Below are 20,366 nucleotides of genomic sequence, written 5' to 3'. Positions count from 1 at the left end.
GCAAAAATAAGAATTAAAAAAAAAGAATTTCAGGCAGCAGGAGTAGGGGGGGTACCATCAGCAGTATCAAAGGGGCAGCAAGAGAGGTAAAGAAAGATAAGGCAGGTTCTGGGTTCCTTTTATCATCGCAGTGATTTTAGTTCTCTCTAGTTGTGTGGCTAGATCCCCTTGACTGGCTGGAGGAACAGGGTTGCTACATGTTCCCTTAGGTAGTATGGAGTCGGGGTAACATGGTGTAGAAGAGAGATGGCTGGGTTTGAGAATTGAGGACCTGGGTTTGAATCCTAACTCTTCTGCTTTGTGTGTTTGTGACCTTGGGCAAGTCCCATAACCCCTTTGGGCCTCAGTTTCCTCATCTATAAAATGATGAGGTAGGGAAAAAATGGACTCTTAAGGGCCCTTCCAGCTCAAAGTCCAGTCCTAGGTTTCAGCTAGGAGGTTGTTGGCCTTGACTAGAAACACAGGAAAGATGTAAAGGAGTCACAGTCTCATTCTCCAAGTAATTCTGTGTGTCTCAAAACCACCTCTGCCCTGCCCCACCTTATTCATGTCTCTAATAAGAATGATGCTAGCTAGCATTTACATAGCATTTAGCATGTGCTAGGCGCTTTACAAATATCTCATCTGATCCTCAACAACTTTGGGAGGTCAAGTGCTATTATCCCTTTTCAACAGTTCAAGAAACAGAGTTAAGTGGTTTGCCCAAGGTCACAGAGCTAGTATGTATTGAAAGTCAGATTTGAACTCGGGTCTTCTGTGACAACAAGCCCAGTGCTCTGTCCACTGCACCACCACCTAGTTGCCTCTGTTTGTAGCCTTCCCATAGGGCACGTTATTCCTAAAATAAGATCACATTTAACAAAATTTTGTGTTTGGCTTTTGCTAAACATTTATAAGGTGTTGAGTGCTGTAGAGCACAAGTATAAAGCTCTAGTCCAACTAGCCCAAGGGCCCTTAACATGAAGTCTCTTGAATGTGTTTTTGAAATTCTTTGATAAGCTTCATTATGCTTTCCTTAGTACTCCTATATATCTTATTACACTCACTTAAGAGCATCATTCTGAGAAGGAGGAATAGGCCAAAAGGGGGTCCATAACACAAAAAAGGCCAAGGATCCCTGGGCTAGCCTGTTGTTTTATTTCATACAGTTTTCAGAATTGTTTTCATAAGGCACTCTGCCTCTGAAGTTAACAGATACATCATTATAGAGAAGCTTCATCAGTCTGATCTAGCTCCAACATTTGACGGCACTCCCAGCAAAAAAGTAGCAGATGCTGAGCAGATGGCCCAGAGTTGTTTTGCTGGTGGGATTTGGGGATGGGGAGGGGCTTCCCCTGCAGTAGTGATGGAGCCTAGACTGCATAAGAGGCAGGCCAGCAAGGTGCTTGCTGAAAGGAATGTTTTGTCTTCAAGATGTGTCCTTTCATTGTTTCTGAATGTTTCCATGACAGCTGCTGGGAAGGGGAAAGATATCTGTTCCTCTTTTTAAAGTTTACTTGTATCATTTTCCAGGCAACTGAGGCTCAGAGACCAAGGGACTTGGTCCCATAGCTAATGCCAAAAAACAAGACTGAAACCCATCACTCCTGACTCCAAGACTCGTGTTTTCCCTGCCCCCTCCTACTTCACAGGGTGGTTGTGTGAGGAAAGTGCTTTTTACCCTCTGCTGGCTTTGGGGGGAGAGGTGGGGGATGGTACCAAGAGGGACAGGGGATGTGTGGAAGAGTCGGAGAGGTTAGGAGAGGAGGAAAATGGAGGCAGCTAATAAAAACCCTGGTGGGAACAGTGGGAGTGCAGGCCCTTCCTCAGGATCATCAGTTCAGTCCCAAGGACAATTTGGTATGGTGGATAAATTTTTTGGAAGGAGTTTTGAGGTAGAATTTATTAAAAAACAAAACAAAACTAGGAAGAAGGGCTTGAAACATAATTACTTAGATATTTTATACTGGTAAACTGCTTTTTGAGGTTAGTCACTACCCAAATCCCATGGTGACAGTAATTAGTATGATATTACTATTAGGAAGCTGAGATACAGACAGTGACAGTAGTAGGCCTTTAATTGCTATGTCTAATTGTTTTTTAATTTTGATTTTTACCTTGTCAAAAGGCAAAAAAAAAAATGCTTAAATTTTTTTTAAAACAGCTAAAATATTACTCAAAAGCAGTTTTTGCATTTGGTGTCTGATGAATTTACATTTCAAAATCTCTTGCATTATTCTAATATTTTTGTTCTAGTCTCTCATTAAGGTAGACTTGCTTCATATTTTCCTCTCGAGATCAGATACATGGGCTACACCCATACATCTGAAGTGGGTAAGGGTGTCTGATCTTTCCATGCCTCCCAGATTTGCCTCCTCACTACCTTGCTGGGGACCAGACAGCATACAGAGGGGTGTAATATCACATTCACCTGGGGCAGCCCATAGACATGAAGAGATGTACATCCGTGGTGGCTGCAGCTGGTGGCTGCAGGTGACAGACTTCTTGGGCACAGTTGGGACACTCAAGGAGCCACATGTGGCTGCAGACCTCCTTAACCCCCATTTGTTCTTCTCTCTTTGGGAACAAGGAGCTAAATATTTTTATTTTTGCTCTTTCACTTGCCATATACCACGAACATAAGGAGGTAGAAGCATCTGCCTCTTTTTAAAAAAATAATTTTTATTTATTTCATTAAATATTTCCCAATTACATGTTAAAAAAAATCGAACATTTGTTTTTTTCAATTTTGGGTTCCAAATTCTCCCCCTCCCTCCCTCCCTCCTTTTGCTTTCCTACTCATTGAGAAGGCAAACAAGATATCAATTATACATATACAGTCATCTGCTTTTTTTAAGGCAGTAAATTGGGTTAGAGGCACATCCTGCAAGGAGGCCAACACTCCCTTAATCAACAGGCATTTATTAAGTACCTACACTTGCCAGGCACCGTGGACAAAAAAAAATAGGTAGTCCTCAAGATGTTACTCATCATTCTCCTACAGCAGGTACCACCCAAGGTATCAATCATCCATCCCTTCTAATCACTTCTGTATACTTTGGGAATTTTAAGATAGTCTTAAAGCCAACATAGAAGGTCCAGGGCCAAATGTATAGTCAGTGCCTCAGCCCTGTGGGATAGCTGAATGATAGTGAAGATCCATATGGTCCAACCCAGAAGCCAATGCCCTTTGTACAGCTTTATTTATTTACATCAGGCTTTGTGTGTTGGTAGCCTCATGGCATTTGGATGTAGCTAAAGTGATGTGTTGAAACCTTCAATGCCAGCATCTTTGGCCATGAGGTAAAAGAGACCACCAGACCTCTGGAGTAGTTTATGAGGACTGTCATATTCTACAATCTTCCCGCTATCCAATACCATAACCCTGCAACCAAGACAGAGAGGAAGAGTTGAGACATTGGAGTTAAAAGTAAAGCCAAACTCTTAGTGACTAAAGGAACATCCACAAACCCTTTCACCCAGGATGACAAGCCCATCTTCTACAACCATCATTTCTTCCCAACCCCCAGTTTTAGCCCATGGAAGGGCTATTCCTAGAAGTTTCCATAGTATGATGATTTCTCCCATTTGTTACTGTGCTAAGTGATAATTTCCCAGCTCAGTATTTTATAACAGATGCTCACCTACTTCCTGTTCCCTCTTACATATATTCTCCTATCTGAGTCTCTCAGTTTAATGCTCACCTGTCGCTATCCATGATTGTGTGGAGGCGGTGGGCAATGGTGATGACTGTACAGTCAGAGAACTCCTTTCGGATTGTGGCCTGGATTAGGTTATCCGTTTCAAGATCCACGGCAGCTGTGGCCTCATCCAGGATGAGAATCTTTGATTTCCGAAGCAGAGCACGACCCAGGCACAGAAGCTGCCTCTGCCCGACACTGTCACCAACATAATAAGCCAAGAGTGAGCATTCAGACCAGGGGTTCTGTTGTCTTGGATGCTGGGTAGAGCCCAGCATTCTTGGTCCAACTCATTTCCAAACTGACAGATCCAAATTCCCAGCCAGGTCCCAATTAGTGCAAAGTGGGCAGGCCAAATACATTTGAATTCACACTATTAAAAATTAAGTAAAATACAGTGATTGACTCTAGCTCAGTGGAAATACGTGTGAAGGTGAATATGCCACCACTTAAGAGGACTCATTATTTGCACTAATCAGCCTGTTACCATTTTCTCCTTAAGAAACTATGCAAATATCATAAAGGGAAAATGATGGATATTTGGTACTAGGAATAGTACGGTGAGATTCCATTACAACAAAAACCATTATTCCATTGTGGGACTGTCTTAATTGGTATCATTAGTGTAGGGGGGATACCGTAGTCTGAAATGTTTCAGCCTCAAGCCTATTCTCTGTTTAAAGACCTGCCTTGACTAGAAATGACCATGTTTGATGAGCCTTGACTTCCCGATTCACAGAGGCTTGTGAAGTGCAAATGAGCTTTAATTTAGGAAAAGCCCGTGAACCAGGCAAAAACACCTGCTTAAACATCTGTGGGAAGAGGAGTGAAGCAGTTAAGGAATGTGTTCATTCTCCCATTGATATTAGGGAACATTAAATAAGAGTGTTAGTACATTAGAGGTCTACATTATTAGGCAGAAAAAAAAACCTTTCAGTGGAAGAGTCAGGGAAGGATAACCCAGCTTTTCTCCTTGGTGACTCCAGAGAAACCTAACCAACTATTATCTAAAGCCCTACCTGTGCTAATGTAACTTCCTAATCAGCAGCATGTCCATGAGGCTGCTGGTAAGACTAAGAAAATGGGTGTGGCCAGAGAGCTCCTAGTGTGCTCTCCAAGGTGAGGCCTTGGTGGTATCTTGGTGTCACCCGTGAAGGGCAAGTGTATCAGGGTCACTTTTATTCTATAGAGCTAAATGGAACAGAAACCATTATAGCAGAGATTGTAGCTTATAAGACCATATAAATGTTAGCTGTTAAGGTGATCTCAGGATTTAAAATGTTCCCCCAAATTAGGGTAAGAGGCTACTGAATCTTTTGTAACTGGAAGCATGCTACTATTAGGTGGAAATTACCCTGTTCTAGTCCCTTGATACTTAGTCCTGACATGTAGCAAGGATTCCCCTGTCCCCAGAGGGAAATCTTCCTGGGCCTGGCATGATGCCGCCCCATAATCAGGGGCTTTAGCAGTAGGCTTTGTTGCTCTCAGAACTCACCCTAGACAGTGAATGTGATTAAGAAATAGAAATCTTGGGTATGGTAAAGGACTGGCTAGGCTACATCCTAGTTCTAAGCCTTGCTAGTGGTGTGACCAAGGGTGAGGCATTTAAACTCTCCAGCCCCTGCTTCCTCATTGAAACAATGGTAATAATAATGATAGCTAATATTTCTATGGAACTTCCAATATCTCCTCTTTTTTTTTTTTTTTTAAAGCAATCGGGGTTAAGTAACTTGCTCAAGGTTACAGGGCCAGTTATTTCTGAGTGTGGTGCTGAGTATCTGAGCCTGGATTTGATCCAGGTCATCCCGACACTGGAGCCAGTGCTCTTACTCGCTGAGCCACCTGGCCGCCCCTAAGCAATCGGGGTTAAGTAACTTGCTCAAGGTTACACGGCCAGGTATTTCTGGGTGGGTGCTAAGTGTCTGAGCCCGGGATTCGATCTCCAGGTCTTCTCAACGCTGGAGCTGGTGCTCTTACTCGTTGTGCTACCTGGCCGCCCCTCCAATATCTCCTCTTACTTGACCGTCACAACAACCCTGCGAGGTCGATGCCTTTATTATCCTCATTTTATAGAAGAGGCTGAGGCTAAGAGCTGTTGCATGCCTTGCCCAGAGTTCCACAGCTGGCGAGTGTCTTAAGGCAGGATTCAAACTCCAGTGAGCTCTCTGGCCACTAGGGCATCTATCACCCTCTACTCACACTCCAGTCCTCAGGGGATGGTGAAGAAAGTATTTGACAGACCTTAGAGAGATATGTAAATATGAGCTAATATTATGTGGAAAGGGGCAGTCTGAGTTATACCTCGTGAGAAAAGTGATAGCCCCCAAACTGGGCAATAAAAGAGGCCAGGATTATGGCCCCATGCCATAGAAAACAACAACGTCTATAAAGTACCTTGTTCTTAAGCCCGATTCTCCTCTCTTAGGAAGAAGTCCAAGGGGGTGGGGAGGCTATCAAGGAGGAAGAGGGAAGATCACAAAGGGTATCAAAGTCCCCACAGCCCCACCTGCAGCAAGAAGCCAGTCTAGATTCCTGCTGTTAGGACACAAGGAATGTGAAGGAAGTTTATATGCCCTAGAAGACCTCCAGGGTTGCAAGTAAACAGAATCCTTGGGGAGAGAGAATGACTCCAAACAATGTAACATATATTAGTTTAAAATATAACCAGGTATGGAAAAATAAAACTGTCCTAATCTCTAAAAGAACAAAGATGATGCAAGATGACTACACACTTTACTTCAGCTTCTGAGACTAAGCCTGAGCTTTCCAAAAGGGTTTCAGGATCATTTTACCTGTCCCTGGGGTGTAGGGAACACCTGAATATGTCACTTTGGAAATGATCTTTGAGGAACTTAACAGTTTCTCCCAAGTCATAGATTCGTTGTGTGCTGTTTTCTCCCACACCCTCCCTGTAATTATTTTATACATTTGCTTAGAAGAACCAGGCTTAGTATTGTTTAAATGAAAGGTATGGAAGGGCTAAACCCTTCTGTTGAGGAGACACATCGAGAGTTGGAATTTGAGCCAGGCAGCCTAAAGTTCAACATGTTCACCCTCCATTTTTTCTTTTGATTTTGAGGAAGTAGTTTTAGGGCACTCTAGGGTGACTTTCCAACAGGTGACCCATTGGAAGTGATGGCTGCTGAAAGAACTCTGCAGGGTACTGTGGAATGCTTCTACCTCCTCTTGGCTCCATCTGAAACTACACCAGCCTCAAGCGTGGCATCACATGGTCCCAACAAGGATTCCTGCCAGAAGCTGGGGCAGATAAGTGAAATCCTATGCTCCTGCCAACAAGAGGGCAACATGATGGCAGAAATGGATCTCAAGAGATCCACCCTGGTCACTGACTTTTAATCCATGATGTGCCTGCCAAAGGACTTGGCTAGTTTCTGGGGACAGCCCTAGGGACACACAATGGCCAGCAGTTTTCAGTACTGCAATAGGCATGCAAGAAGAGAAGAGCTTTTTCTTACATCTCTTGCTTATATCCTCAACTACCAACAAAAAACCCCAAACAAAGCAGCATAACAAAATGATCTCCAAACAATGACCCACTCATAGGGATAATATTTGACCACAAAATAGTGCAACACAAAAGGTGCAGCGTCCCCTGGAGTTTATTGTACGGTACCGGGACTTAAACTATACCACTGTTCCAATTCCTGCCTATAGAAACAGCACTGGAAGTAGTTGCCAGCATTGCTATTCTGCCGTCATCCACATCCTTTCTGTGACTCTCCCCAGCAGGGTAATGACAACAATAACCAACATGGCACTTTTGCAAACGTTCTAGATATATGACCTCATTTAAGCGTCACAACAACCTTGTGAGGTAGGTGGTTTTATGCCTTTTTTTTTTTGAGGGGGAAGGCACAGCAATTGGGGTTAAGTGACTTGCCCAAGGGCACATGGATAGTAAGTGTTAAGTGTCTAAGGCCAGATATGAACGCAGGTCCTCCTGACTACAGAGCCGGTGCTCTATTCACTGTGACACCTAGCCACTCCTGTTATTCCTTTTTTGACAGAAGAGGAAACTAAGACTGGGAAAGGGTGGGTGACTGGCTCAGTGTCATCCAGCTAAGAGTCTAAGGCCAGATTCGAACTTGGGTCATCTATCTCCTGTGCCACCTAACTGCCTACACAAATGTGGAAACCAGAAGTACATTAAAGGGTGATTCAGGCATATCAGTCAGGTTAGAACAGAGCCAGGGCCAGAACCCAGTTCTCCGTATCTTTCCACAAATGAGGATTAAAAACAAAAAACAGCAGATCTGAACAAAATCAGCTTTTTTCAGAACATCAGGGCTAGAATGGGCCCTTATTAGTCATCTGTGCTAAAAACGAGTAAACCAGGACAGCTAGGTGGCACAGTGAATAGAGCATCAGCCCTGAAGTCAAGAGGACTTGAGTTCAGGTCCAGCCTCAGACACTTAACACTTACTGGCCATGTGGCCTTGGGCAAATCACTTAACTCCATTGCCCTGCATTCCCTCCTCTAAAAAAAATCAAACTAAAAATAAAAATGAGTAAACTAAGGCCCACTACAGGGTGGTGCCTTCAGTCCAGGGTCCTTTGTACACCACCAAGCTGGTCTAGGGTGGCCCTCCCTCAAGCTGAGGATTTTAAGATGTTTTATTGCCATAATACCCACTTTACAGGGAGAGGAAATATTGCTTCCTTCCTTTGGTCTAATGGGGGTCTTAAGAGGACAACCTGTGTGTTTGGGGACTTACCTGAAGTTGTCACCAGCCTCGCTCACTTCATAGGACAGACCCTGTGCCAAGCCTTCCACGAAGGGCTTCAGGTGAGCCAATTCCAGGGCCTTCCAGACCTCTTCATCCAAGTACTTGTTGAAAGGATCCAAATTCATCCTCAGAGTTCCAGTGAACAGAATGGGATCCTGCATAAACGAGGGAAAGGAGGAGGACCTGGAGGCGTCAGGCAGCGACACCCTTCCTACATCCCCAGATTGGGGATGGTAAGTTTTAGAACTCTCAGCTGGTGGATCACAAGGGCAGGAGTCATTCGGGGGGCAAATGATAAAACTGGCACAACAACAATGCATTTTAAAGCTTAGCACTGTATTTCATCCACTAACCTTGGTGGCCTCCCAGGGGAATATTTCCCAGAAGTTTTATTCTGAAAGGAGAGCTGTGGGTCACAGAAACAGTTTTTTTTCTACCCGATGGGGCCTAGCCCTGACATAGTGCTTCATTAAGAGTGCCAACTTTTTAATCAAAGAACTGGTGTTCATAGTGTAGGATTAGCAGTGGTCAGAGCTGTGTTTATTCACCTTGAGTCCAGAAAGCAGAATTAAGACAAATGATCAAAGCTACAGGGGAAGGGAAGGAAATAAATATTTATTAAGCACCTTATGTGTGCTAAGCACTTTCAAAAATATTCTGATCTTCAGGAAAAAACCCTGGGAGGTAGATATTACTATTACCCCTACTTTACAGATGAGGAAACTAGTATGTTACATGAGTTGTCCATGGTCACCCAGCTAATAAGTGTCCAAAGGTCAGATGTGGATCTTCCTGACTCTAAGCCAGGTGATCTAACCACTGTGTCTCCTGGGCAGGAGGACTTCATCTCAATATAAGGAAGAGCCATGTGGAGATGGAATGAACTGCCTTAACAGAAAGTGACTATCAAAGATATTGGAGCAGAGGCTGAAGGGTAAAAGGATCCGTGCTTCTGGTGAGGGCTTGTGCTGGCGGATTTCTGCATTTTTATGATTCTAAGGACATAACTTGAGAGAAGTGGATGGGAGCGATGCATGTGATCAGGGACAGCTCCCATGGGCCTTCACACTAGATGTCACCATCCCTCCCTTCAGGCTCTCACATTTCTGTTCTGTGTCACAACCAGACTCTCCAAAGAGCTGTCCTCTTATGCACATCTCAGTGTTGTATCCAGGTCATCGCTCAGCTGAAATGGTTCTCTCCAAAATTACTAGGGAATGCTTTTGTACTAAATCAGACGGCCTTGGCTCAGCCTTCTTCCTTCTGGAACCACTGCTGTGCCACATTTGACGCTGCTGGCCACCCTTTCCCCCTAGAGTCTCTCTTCTCTCTGGGTTTTCATTGGTCTCCTTTTACCAGTCAGACTGCTCCTTCTCAATCTCCTTTGTTGATTGCCCATAACCCCTAACTCTTAGTATCTCTGTTCTAGGCCCTCTTCTATCTCTACACTCTTACCTGGTGGGTTTAATTGCCATCTCTATACTGACAGCTCCCAGCTTTCTATATATTTAGCCCTAGTCTCTCTCTTTCTCTCTCTCCTCTCTTTTCCTCTTCCTCTCTCTGTCTGTCTGTCTCTCCCCCCCCCCTCTCTGTCTCTCTCTCTGTCTCTCTCTCTCTCTCTCTCTCTGTCTGTCTCTCTCCTCTCTTTTCCTCTTCCTCTCTCTCCCTCCCTCCCTCTCCTTTTTCTCTCTCTCCTTCCCTCTCTCTCTCACATACATACACACACATGCCATCTCCCATGTCTAGAATGCCCTTCCCACTTCCCATCTGCTCTGTAGAGTTCAGCTTTTCCTATTAAACTCTTCTATATGAAGTCTTTCCTGATGTCTCCAGTTATTGGTTTCTCCTCTTCCTGAAAAAGTTATTTTGAATTTTGTGTATACGTTTTATGTACATTTTACCTTCCTTGAGAGAACACACACCTCAACATCAGAAACTTTCATTTTTGTCTTTGTCTCACCAATGCCTAGCATACAACAGATGCTTAATAAATGCATATTGATTGTTTGATTGACTGGTTGTTGCAATATTCTGTCTGGAGAAGACAGACTTAGTGAGGACACGAAGCCCAATCATAGACTGTTGGACTTAAAAGCCAGGGAGACCTGAGTTAGAATCTCACCTCAGACAGGTATAACCCCAAGTGGAGGATTCATTGTTCAGATCCAGAGTTACACTAGATAAACAATTCTCAAAGCGTGGCCAGGCCTAAAGCCTCAAACTGTTTTCATGATACTACTAAGATGTGATGGCCTTTTAAAATCAGGTTCTCTTTTCCAACTGCATATCTGAGGCCAAATTTTCTTAAACTAAAACCACATAAATAACACAATATATGAAATGTTTAGTCTTCTATTAGACAAAGAAATTTGCAAAAATATGTAAAACAGGGTCATTCTTCTCGCTAAATTTTTTTGTTTTGGAAAAATTATTTTTCATAAAAATATTTATGTGAATATAATGCATTTATTGCAATTTTTAATGAATAAATCATTTTAAAATTTTAAAAGTTTTAATTTCTAATATGGTAAATGTTGATATTATAACGCACATAAACAAAAGCTCTCTGGGGTCTTCATAAAGTGATAATGAGGTCCTTAAATGAAAAAGATTGAAAACTATTGGACTAGACACCCCTCTGAGGTCTCTTCTAATTATGAAATTATGTGGTTCACTGATTAGGAAATGCATCTCCTTTAGCCATTTGATAGGGGAAAATATTCCTAGGTTGGGTCATGGAGAAGGGTATGTTTAGATCAGGAATTCTAAGGAAGATCCCAAAGTCCTTTGCAAATGCTATGGAAGAGATAAAGAAATGCTAAATAACAATGGTACTAAAGTGTTGAGTTACTGCCACCTACTGGTTGTTTGCTAAATCACAGCTATGATTATTTATTTATTTTGTTACTGCTCTCAATAAAAATAGAGATCATAAGAAGATGGTAGACTATTAATGATTTATGTGGCTTGCAAAGTGCTTTGCATTCCAAGAAATCTAAAGAACTCATTCAAAAATATAAGAATAAGAGCCACTCCACAATTGAAGAAACTCTGGAAGGATAGGAAAAGGCAGTTCTTAAGGAAAGAAATCCAAATAGTTATGAAAAAATGCTCCAAATCATTAATAATTAGGAAAATGAAAATTAAAGCAACTGTGTTTCCACCTCACAGCCTTTGAGTTGCAAAGTTGGTTTTAAAAAAGAGGGAAAATGACAAATGTTGGAGGAGCAGTGGGGAAATAGGCATGTGAATGCAGAGTTGGTAGAGCTGGGAAATTGGTCCAGCCATTCTGAAAAACTCTTTGGACATCTGCCACCAACGTTACTAACCTGCATATTCTTCTACCCACCAATGTTACTAGGCTTATCCCCCAAAGAGATCAAAGAAAGAGGGGAAGGCCCCACATGTACCAAAATAATGATAGTAACTCCTCTTCTGATAGCAAAGAACTGGAAACTAATGAAATGCCCATCAATTGGTGTAAGGCTGAACAAATTATGGTATATGAATGTAACGATATCCTATTGTGCCATGATTCCAGAGGATCAATGATGAAGAATACTACCCATCTCCTGACAAAGAGGTGGTTGACTAAATAGGAAGGAAGAGAGGGAGGAAGGAAGAGAGGAATGAAGGAAAGGAGGAAGGAAAAAGGAAACCAGCATTTATTTAATGCCTACCATGTACTCTAGGCACTCTGTTAAATGCTTCACAAATATCTCATTTGATGCTCATGACAATGCTAGGAGGTAGATGCTATTATTATCCCCATCTTACAGTTTACAAAACTGAGACACAGTGATTAAGTGACTCACCCAGGGTCACATAGCTAATAAATCTCAGAGGACAGATTTTAATTAACAGAATGAGTCACATGTCTTTGGACATGGCCAATGTGGAAATTGGGGATTATTAGAAGGACTAAATACATGGTCTCTGAAGTCCCTTGCAATTCTAAGATTCCATGATTCTGACACTGAAGGAATGGCGTAAGGACATCCTTTCCTTATGTACCTCCACACTACCTATGGGACCTCAATAAGATAAAATCCCTGCAGGTGGCCCTATTTCTCAGTAATCTCAAGAGAGAAGGAATTTTTAAAGAGAGAAGATGAAAATGTAAATAGCAAAATGTCAGAATAGTACCTTGTACATAATAGGCATTCAATTAATATCTGTTGAAGGAAGGAATTCATTAACTCACTACCTACCACCCACCCCAACTCCACCCCCCAACCCCAGAAGTGCCTGCCAACTTCATTCATAACACTTCAACAATGTCTTTTTTGTTGCTGTTTCAGATATTTGAATACAGCTATTGCAAGAAGAAAAATTCTAGGTATATTGTCCATATGCTTTCTCCTAGGCAGTCAGTCAGTCAACAAGCATTTAAGTGATCACTGTGTTCTAGGCATTGTGCTGAGCACTGGGCATACAAAGAAAAGCCAACAAAACTAATCTAAAAAATCAGTCTCTGCCCTCTGGGAGCATACATCGTAGCAGCCACACAAGTGTGATTTGTTTACTGGTTTAGAAAGCTGAAAACTGCTTGTAATAACCCAGTTGTCCAGATTTTCCACAAAGCAGAGAATGAGAGCTTAACCCAGTAGCACAGGGGACTCTCTGTCCTGCCCAGGGATGGGGCTGCGCCCTTTATTAACAATATGTCAGAGATGGGGACCTGGAAGGCTGGGAGCCCCAGGAAATGGTCAGATCATCTCCATTAATGATCAAGTCCCTTCACCTGCACTAGGGATTAAGCCAAGAAATGGGGATATAACAAGAGTCCTATGGACTTCCCAAGGGCAGGGAAGGGGGGAGGGAGGGAAGGAGGGCTTCCAGCACTCACCTGAGGGATGATTGTCAGTTTGTTTCGGAGATCATGGAGCCCAATGGTGGCAATGTCTAGTCCATCAATTGTGATCTGGCCTCCTGCGGCTTCTAAGATCCTGAAGAGGCAGTTGGTAAGGGATGACTTCCCAGCTCCTGTCCGGCCCACTACACCAACCTGTAAGAGATAGTCTTTCTATGAGTTATTTATACTTGCTGCCCTCAAGAAGAAATTATATTTGCCTGTGGCCCCCATGCTGTTGTGGGAGAAGCAGGTCCTGGCCCTCTGTAAAGTTCCTTCCTTTATACCTCACCTTTGACCACGACTAAACCAAGGGCTCTACTGAATCATTCCCAAAGGGAAGCCAAGCAAACCTAGGACTGTTCATTTTTCTCCATTGGATAGGGCACCCCACTTCCCTGTTTCCTACTTCAAAGGATCCTCTTCCCAAAACTGTCCTTGGGACCCCACTGATAGGGTTGTTCCCAGAAAAAATAATTTAAGCTAGGACATGAGGTAGGGTTAGGGTTCAGATGCCCACCTGCAGGGTGAGGGAGGAAGGTAGTTTCCTTTGGATGCCTCAAAGGTTCTACATTACTAAAAATGTGATCACCTAGGGGGAACAGCACATGGTGGAGGTGGGCAGAGCTAGGCAGGGGAATAAGGGCACCAGCGGAGAAGGTCAGCAACAGGGTGGGCAAGTGAAGAATCACCCGCAGGAAGGGGCTGTCAGCACCCTGGAGCGAAGCTCCAGCTGCCCCACATTGGTATCGCTGCAGTCCTCATGGCTTCCCTCTCCACCAAGTGGGAAGTGGGAGAACAAATCCATGGGAAACCAGGGGAAAAGCCCACAGAGGTATGAAGAGCAAGCAGAGAAGTGCCCAGGTCTTTTTAGTCCGTTGATGTTCTGCAGCCTGGCTGAGGGTGGCCATGTGTGCAGCACAGTCCTCCACCTCCCAGCCCAAGAAGGAGGATTCCAGAGGTCTCACTGGGCCTCTGTTTCTGTTTACCAGCAAACTCTGATCTTTTTTTCCAGACACCCACCTCCCCAGCTGCTGCCATGCTTACCTTCTCCATACTCTTAATGTTACAGGTTATCCCGTGCAATGTCAGGTCCAGCTCCGGGCGATAGCGCACTTCATAGTTGGTGAACTGTATCTCACCTTTGCTGGGCCAGTCACGTGGAGGCCTCTTCTCTGTAATCCAGCGAGCCTGAGAAAGAAGCCAGACATTGAAGCCCCAGCACCAACTCTTTTTTAAACAATGTATTCATATCTTTTGTTTTTATATCACCTTTACTTTTGAATATATCCCTCCCCCTTCCCCTTGCCAGTAAACAATCCCTTGTGAAAAAGGTTTAAAAAGGAAGAGAAGGGGAAAAAAGTCAGCAAAATTAACTTACACCCCACCAGATTCTAACAATATATACAACATTCCACCCCCATAATCTCCCACTTCCTCAAGGACAGAGGGAGAATATCTTCCCTTCTAAAAGGACTGTGCTGAATCAAAAGATATGCTATCTAAGGACCTGGGTTCAAAAACTGGGCTCTTCTAGGTGCTGCCTGGGTACTGACCTTTTTTAGCATCACCCTTTCTGGGTTTGTTTCTTCATCTCAAAGTCAGAGAAGATGGTTCCTAAATTCCTTTATAAGGAATTTATATTCCAAGTCCTACATTTCTATGTCTCTCCTGAATTGAAACCCTTATGGAATTTTTATCACTTGACAGATTTCTCTGACTTGGATCTTTTTGGGAGGATGGCAGACCAGTGTTCTAGTTTCTCAGGATACCATGTTGAATCTTCCTACCCATTGGCATGGATTGGGCTAGAATCATGATTGCCCCACTCTCCTGTCAACTCCAGATCGTCCCACTAAAAGCCTTTGGAAGTTGGGTCCATCTTCATTAAAAAGCTCCACTTGATGGGAGGGTGATGTCATTGTCTCTCTTTGAGAACAAAGGACCAATAACAACAAGGGAACCATAAATCGAATTTCTGTTTCCAGGTTGAGAGAATCAAACTCCTTACATGTCTCACAAGAAAATGCTTAGGGAAACCTTTTTTCCCCTAGAACAATCTTATGTGAAATTTAGAGGGGAAATGTGTGTGCTCTTTAAATAGTTATGGTTTCACTATAAGCACGACTAACTAACCTGAGACAATACTAGGTTTAAAAATATCGATTACTTTTGTTTTTGCATTATCTACATTTCTGAATGTGTCCCTTTCCCTTCTAGGGGGACTACAGACTCAACAATCCCTTCTATGTGCCAAGCACTGTGTTAACTGCTGTTAAGGAAAGAAAAGACCAACACAGGAAAAACCAAGCATGATGACATACAAAGTAGGAGTTGAAAGAGAATTGTTCCAAGTGGGGGAAAATTGTTAGGGAGCAAAATTGCCATGAAAGAGAGGAGACTTGAACTGACCATTGAAGGGTGGGTCATTTGGAAGACAGCATTTTGGGGTCTTATGAGTAGAATCAGCACACCAAAATGCCCTTCCCTGCTTCCCCCATGGTTCTGTCACCTTTAAGAGTGACTTCCTCTTAAGTCTCAAAACCTAATGTAGTGGGACCCTCCACCCAGAAGCCAACTCTTCTAACAGAATGAAAAAGAAAGGATGGGGATAGGGGTGGGGGAAGAAAGGAGGTAGGCAAAATTAACCAACAACATTAACCAATTCTGACAACATATTCTGTGTCCCATCCCCATAGTCCCCAACTTGTACAAACAAGATACAATTTCCTGTCTCTTCATTGGGGGTGAACTTAAGTAGGATCACGATACAAGATTGTTCTTCTATTTTTGTTGTTGCCAACAATATCATTATAATTAATAATCCTCAAGTTCAAATATTCCAATCTGTTTGTCATAGGGGACAAAGAGAGAGAACTAACAGAAAAGAGGTGAAAAGGGGATGAGGAAGATGGAAAGAGGAGAGACTGAAAGGGAAGAGAAAAGCAAAAATCTCTAAAGGACGAGGTCCACTTAAGCCCAAATCGTTCCTATCTCCTGCCTCCTTTCTTCTCTCTCCAATTCCTTCTTACCTCATTTTTTACTTTGATGTACTCGTTTATTCGCTCAACAGCTACAATGTTGGTCTCCAGTTCAGAAGTCATCCTCACCAACCAGTTCAGAGTTTGGGTGATCTGCACCAAAATCAGAGGATAATGGGTTAGCCTCTGACCAGAAATTTGCTCCCAATAGCCTGTCAACAAGCATTTATTTGTTATTTTCTCTGCTGAGTACTGTGCTAAGTCCTGTGAGAGATAACACAATATTTTTTTTGCTTTTTGCAGGGGGGAAGGTAGGGCAATTGGGGTTAAGTGACTTGCCCAAGGTCACATGGCTAATTTTGTGTTAAGTATCTGAGGCCGGATTTGAACTCAGGTCGTCCTGACTTCAGGGTTGGTGCCACCTAGCCACCTGAGAGATACACAATTAATACATAAATGAAGCAGTTCCTACTTTCAAGGCACGCAGGACAATGTAGTGTAGAGCAGAAGGAGTTAGGAAAATGGAGAAATCTGTCTACGAGGGTTGTGTCAAGAATGCCCAGGGAAGGCTTGTGTCAAGAATGCCCAGGGAAGGCTTCATAGCAGAACCTTGAAGGACGGATGCATAGGGGAAGCCAGAGTGGGGAGGGTCAAGACTTAGCAGATGAAAATGACCCTCTCTGCCTCCTTCTTGGGGATCTCCTTCACCGGGCAGAGGGATGACATCTGAGCCTAAAAGCCATAAGGCAGGATCATTGGATGAGGAGTCAGGAAAGCTGAATTCTAGCCACACTTCTGCCAGCAAGTACTCTTGAGATCCTAGGCAATTCAGTGAACGGCTATAGGCCTTTCTTTTTCCCATGGTCAAAATCAGGCAGTCAGGCTAGAATAATTCCCAAACCTGGCTCTCCCAGTCTCTGTTCCTAGGGGTCTGTAACAGGGGTATCTGTACATGTTTCCTTTATCTGCTTCACAGATGGTGCAGTCAATAGTGTTGGACTGGGAGTCAAGAGAACCTGAGTTCAAATCCTGATTCCGATTCTTACTAGATCTGTGGTCCAAGGGAAGTCACTTAATCCATCTAAGCCTCATTGGTAAAATGAGGGTAACAATCGTCCCTACCTCATAGGATTGTTATGAGAATCACATGAGGCAACGTGCAAAATGCTTTGCAAACTTTTAAGTACTATTTAAATTCTATTGTTGTTGTTATTATTATTAATAGTAACGTTATTACCATTACCCTGGACTTACTCCTCTCTGTACCTCCTCCCCACACAATTCTGTTCTGTACCTTGGACAGCGCAGGGGCTCAATAGCAAATGAATGCTGTAGAAAGAGTAGTGAGGAGTATCCATCCAGCACAGTGCCTGGCACATAACAGGTGCTTTAAAGTGTTTATTAATTAGTTAGCTGACTGATCAATAATTATTTTTATTAATTTATACTAATATGAATATATTTCTATTATGGAATAATTATATATGATTTAATTTTATTATAAGTTTATATATTATATAATTACTATATTATTTATAATAATATATGAGTAATGAATAATAATAATAACTAGCATGTATATAGCACTATAAGGTTTACAAAGTGCTTTACATATTATTTCATTTGACCCTCACAACACCCCTGGGAGGAGGTGCTCTTATCCTCATTCTATAATGAGAAAACTCTGCCTAAGAGAGGTTAACGTAACATAGGTAGGTAGTAAGTGTCAGAGCCAGGGTTCAAACCCCAGCCTTCCTGACTCCTAGCCCTCTGGGCACTGCCTAGGAGGAGTGTGAACATGACGGGGGATAGGCTGTAGACCAGGAGTTCTGGGGCATCCTGGAGGGAGAGGAGTAAACAGAGCACGGCACCTTTCTCTGGATCTGCAGCTAGCTATCTGCCTGGGGTCCCTACAGCCAAACCTGGGAATGGGGACTGGAAAGACTAAGGGGAGCATTTGCTGAAAAGCAATGAGCAACTTTGAAATTAGTCCCTGGTGTTGTGGCACTGAAGCTTTAGACTCACATTGAGTGCGTTGGAAAGTACCAAGCCCACGATGTCCCCTTGCAGGTTGCTTCTGTAAATGACCATCAACAAGGCAGAAAAGAACACCACCAGGTTCCCAACCAGCTCCAATCGAATCGCCAGCCACCTGTTGGGAAACAGGACCAAGAGAAAAGGACTCCTGACCCCACAGCCCTCATGATACAGCATCCAAAGCAGTTCAGGAGTCAAAGGAACAGTGTGTGTGGCACTGGGCTCCTTAGGAGGGAGGTACAAGGAGGCACCCAGTAATAGGTGTGCCTCTCTCAGAGCAATACCGGTGTCTCTAAAAAAAACTGTATGTATTCACTTCTGTAAAGTAAATCTGATTTTAAAGAAATCTAAGACTGGAAAAGTGGGGAGCAAGAGCCCACAAATGGACAGATGAAAAAGCATCTATTAGGTGTTTACTCTCTGCCAAGCACTGTACTAATTTCTGGGGATACACATACATTATCCCAGCTGCCAAATAAAGGAATGAATGAATGAAGTGCAATGAATCTGATTTTAAAGAGGGGGAGGAGAATACTGTTTAAAGGCATCCCACAGTGAGTCCTTGAATACCAAAGACAATCACTTCCTAATTAGTCTGTTCTATAAACCTATACTTTGACAAACTCTATTCATTTAAATCAAAGTGTGCTCATAATTCCTGTGGGGTTTGGTATTATCTTTGGTAATAGACCACAGCAGTGTCCTGGTGTTAAGAGACAGATAGGCTCCAAGGCCCAAGTACATGGAAGCATCTTCTTGGCTGTATGGATTCATTTGTTTCCATTTACAATAAAGTTCTTGACTCCTTAGTGTTCCACCACCATCTTCAAAAATAAAAAAATCAAGGAGTTCCAAGCTGCCTCTTTTTGTGCCTTCAGCAACCCACCAAGGAGCTTTCTTAATCCTTAAATAAGTCTTCCTGTCTGTTGGGACACTTCAACCTTTAGCAAGTCTTTGAGTTCGGTAGGTATTTTACTACTGAATGGTCCCCTAGCCCCTTTCACCTCAAAAGATATGAGCTCTCTAGCTTATTACAGGAACATTCTGTCTTATGTACTCTCCTTCCCCTCTACCTCTAAATATAAAACAAATATACTAACATCAAATGGATCAGTCTACTTCTACTCAAGGAATAAGCAGTAAGATACAAAAAAATAGGACCTCTGTCCTGAATAGCACATCAGGGGTATATCTGGTACAGCAAGATGAGTTTTTATAAACCAAATTTCTGTTTATAACTTTTATTTTTATGTCACTTTTATTTCAAACTATATCCCTCTCCTCCCGCCCCCCAAGTTACCCCTTGTAACAAAGATTAAAAAATGAAAATATAAAAATACAACAAAGCCAAAGAGTGAACACATTGGATGTGTCTGGCAATATATGCGATAATCTTGGCCCACAGCCCCCTACCTCTGTGAAGAGAGGAGGAAGGTACATTTCTTCTTTCATATTAAAAAATAAATAAATAACATCTGCCAGGGCTCACCACACCCATCTGTAGTCAGTACCAAGTTTATAGAATTCAAAAGCCTGATTCCAGACTAGAAATGCCTCTCACCTGTTGGAAATGATCCAGGAAAAGACACATTTCTTGTTGGTGTCAACTAAGTTTTCATTGTGCTTCAGAAACCGCTGCTGATGTTCAAAGGCCCTGATTATGGGCAAACCAGTCACCGTTTCACTGAAGTGGGAGTATATTGGAGACTTGGTGACAGAGTCTAGACGTCTCAGCTGGCGGGAGGTGGCCACATAGAACCTCTGGAACCATAAAGCAGTTTGCAGATGAAAAGGGGCAGGTAGCAGAAAGCCAAGTCATGTCTCTCTTGCTGGTTCTGGGAGTACTATGGTCAGTGTGTGTGAAAGGTTGGAGTCTCAGCATTGTCATCAGAGAATATATAACGTAATATAATGTAACATAATGCAACAGCACGTAACAGAACATAACAATATATAATAATATGTTATGTTATATATAAAATATTATATTAATTACATTACATCATATTACATTATATCATATTATATTATATTATATTATATTATATTATATTATATTATATTATAT

At 42.7% G+C, this 20,366-nt stretch overlaps 1 protein-coding gene across 1 annotated transcript in view; it reads right to left on the bottom strand.

The window, feature by feature from the left end:
• Window positions 1-2,674: 2,674 nt before the first annotated feature.
• The window catches only part of ABCC2 (ATP binding cassette subfamily C member 2), a 64,372-nt gene continuing 46,680 nt past the window's right edge, over window positions 2,675-20,366 (bottom strand). The window contains exons 25-32 of the mRNA XM_069067057.1: window positions 19,860-20,059; window positions 18,287-18,413; window positions 16,313-16,414; window positions 14,328-14,471; window positions 13,278-13,436; window positions 8,417-8,583; window positions 3,684-3,878; window positions 2,675-3,364 (exon numbers count right to left, since the gene is read on the bottom strand). Of these exons, the coding sequence (XP_068923158.1) occupies window positions 3,235-3,364; window positions 3,684-3,878; window positions 8,417-8,583; window positions 13,278-13,436; window positions 14,328-14,471; window positions 16,313-16,414; window positions 18,287-18,413; window positions 19,860-20,059 (1,224 nt within the window). The 3' untranslated portion in view covers window positions 2,675-3,234. The remainder of the gene's footprint in view (window positions 3,365-3,683; window positions 3,879-8,416; window positions 8,584-13,277; window positions 13,437-14,327; window positions 14,472-16,312; window positions 16,415-18,286; window positions 18,414-19,859; window positions 20,060-20,366) is intronic.

The sequence above is a fragment of the Petaurus breviceps genome, unplaced genomic scaffold (genome assembly GCF_028583685.1).
Source record: "Petaurus breviceps papuanus isolate PSGF00001 unplaced genomic scaffold, PetGlider_PUasm1.0 90740, whole genome shotgun sequence".
NCBI lineage: Eukaryota > Metazoa > Chordata > Mammalia > Diprotodontia > Petauridae > Petaurus > Petaurus breviceps.
The sequence above is the reverse complement of the archived record's forward strand: the minus strand, read 5'-3'. Positions and strand labels throughout refer to the sequence as shown.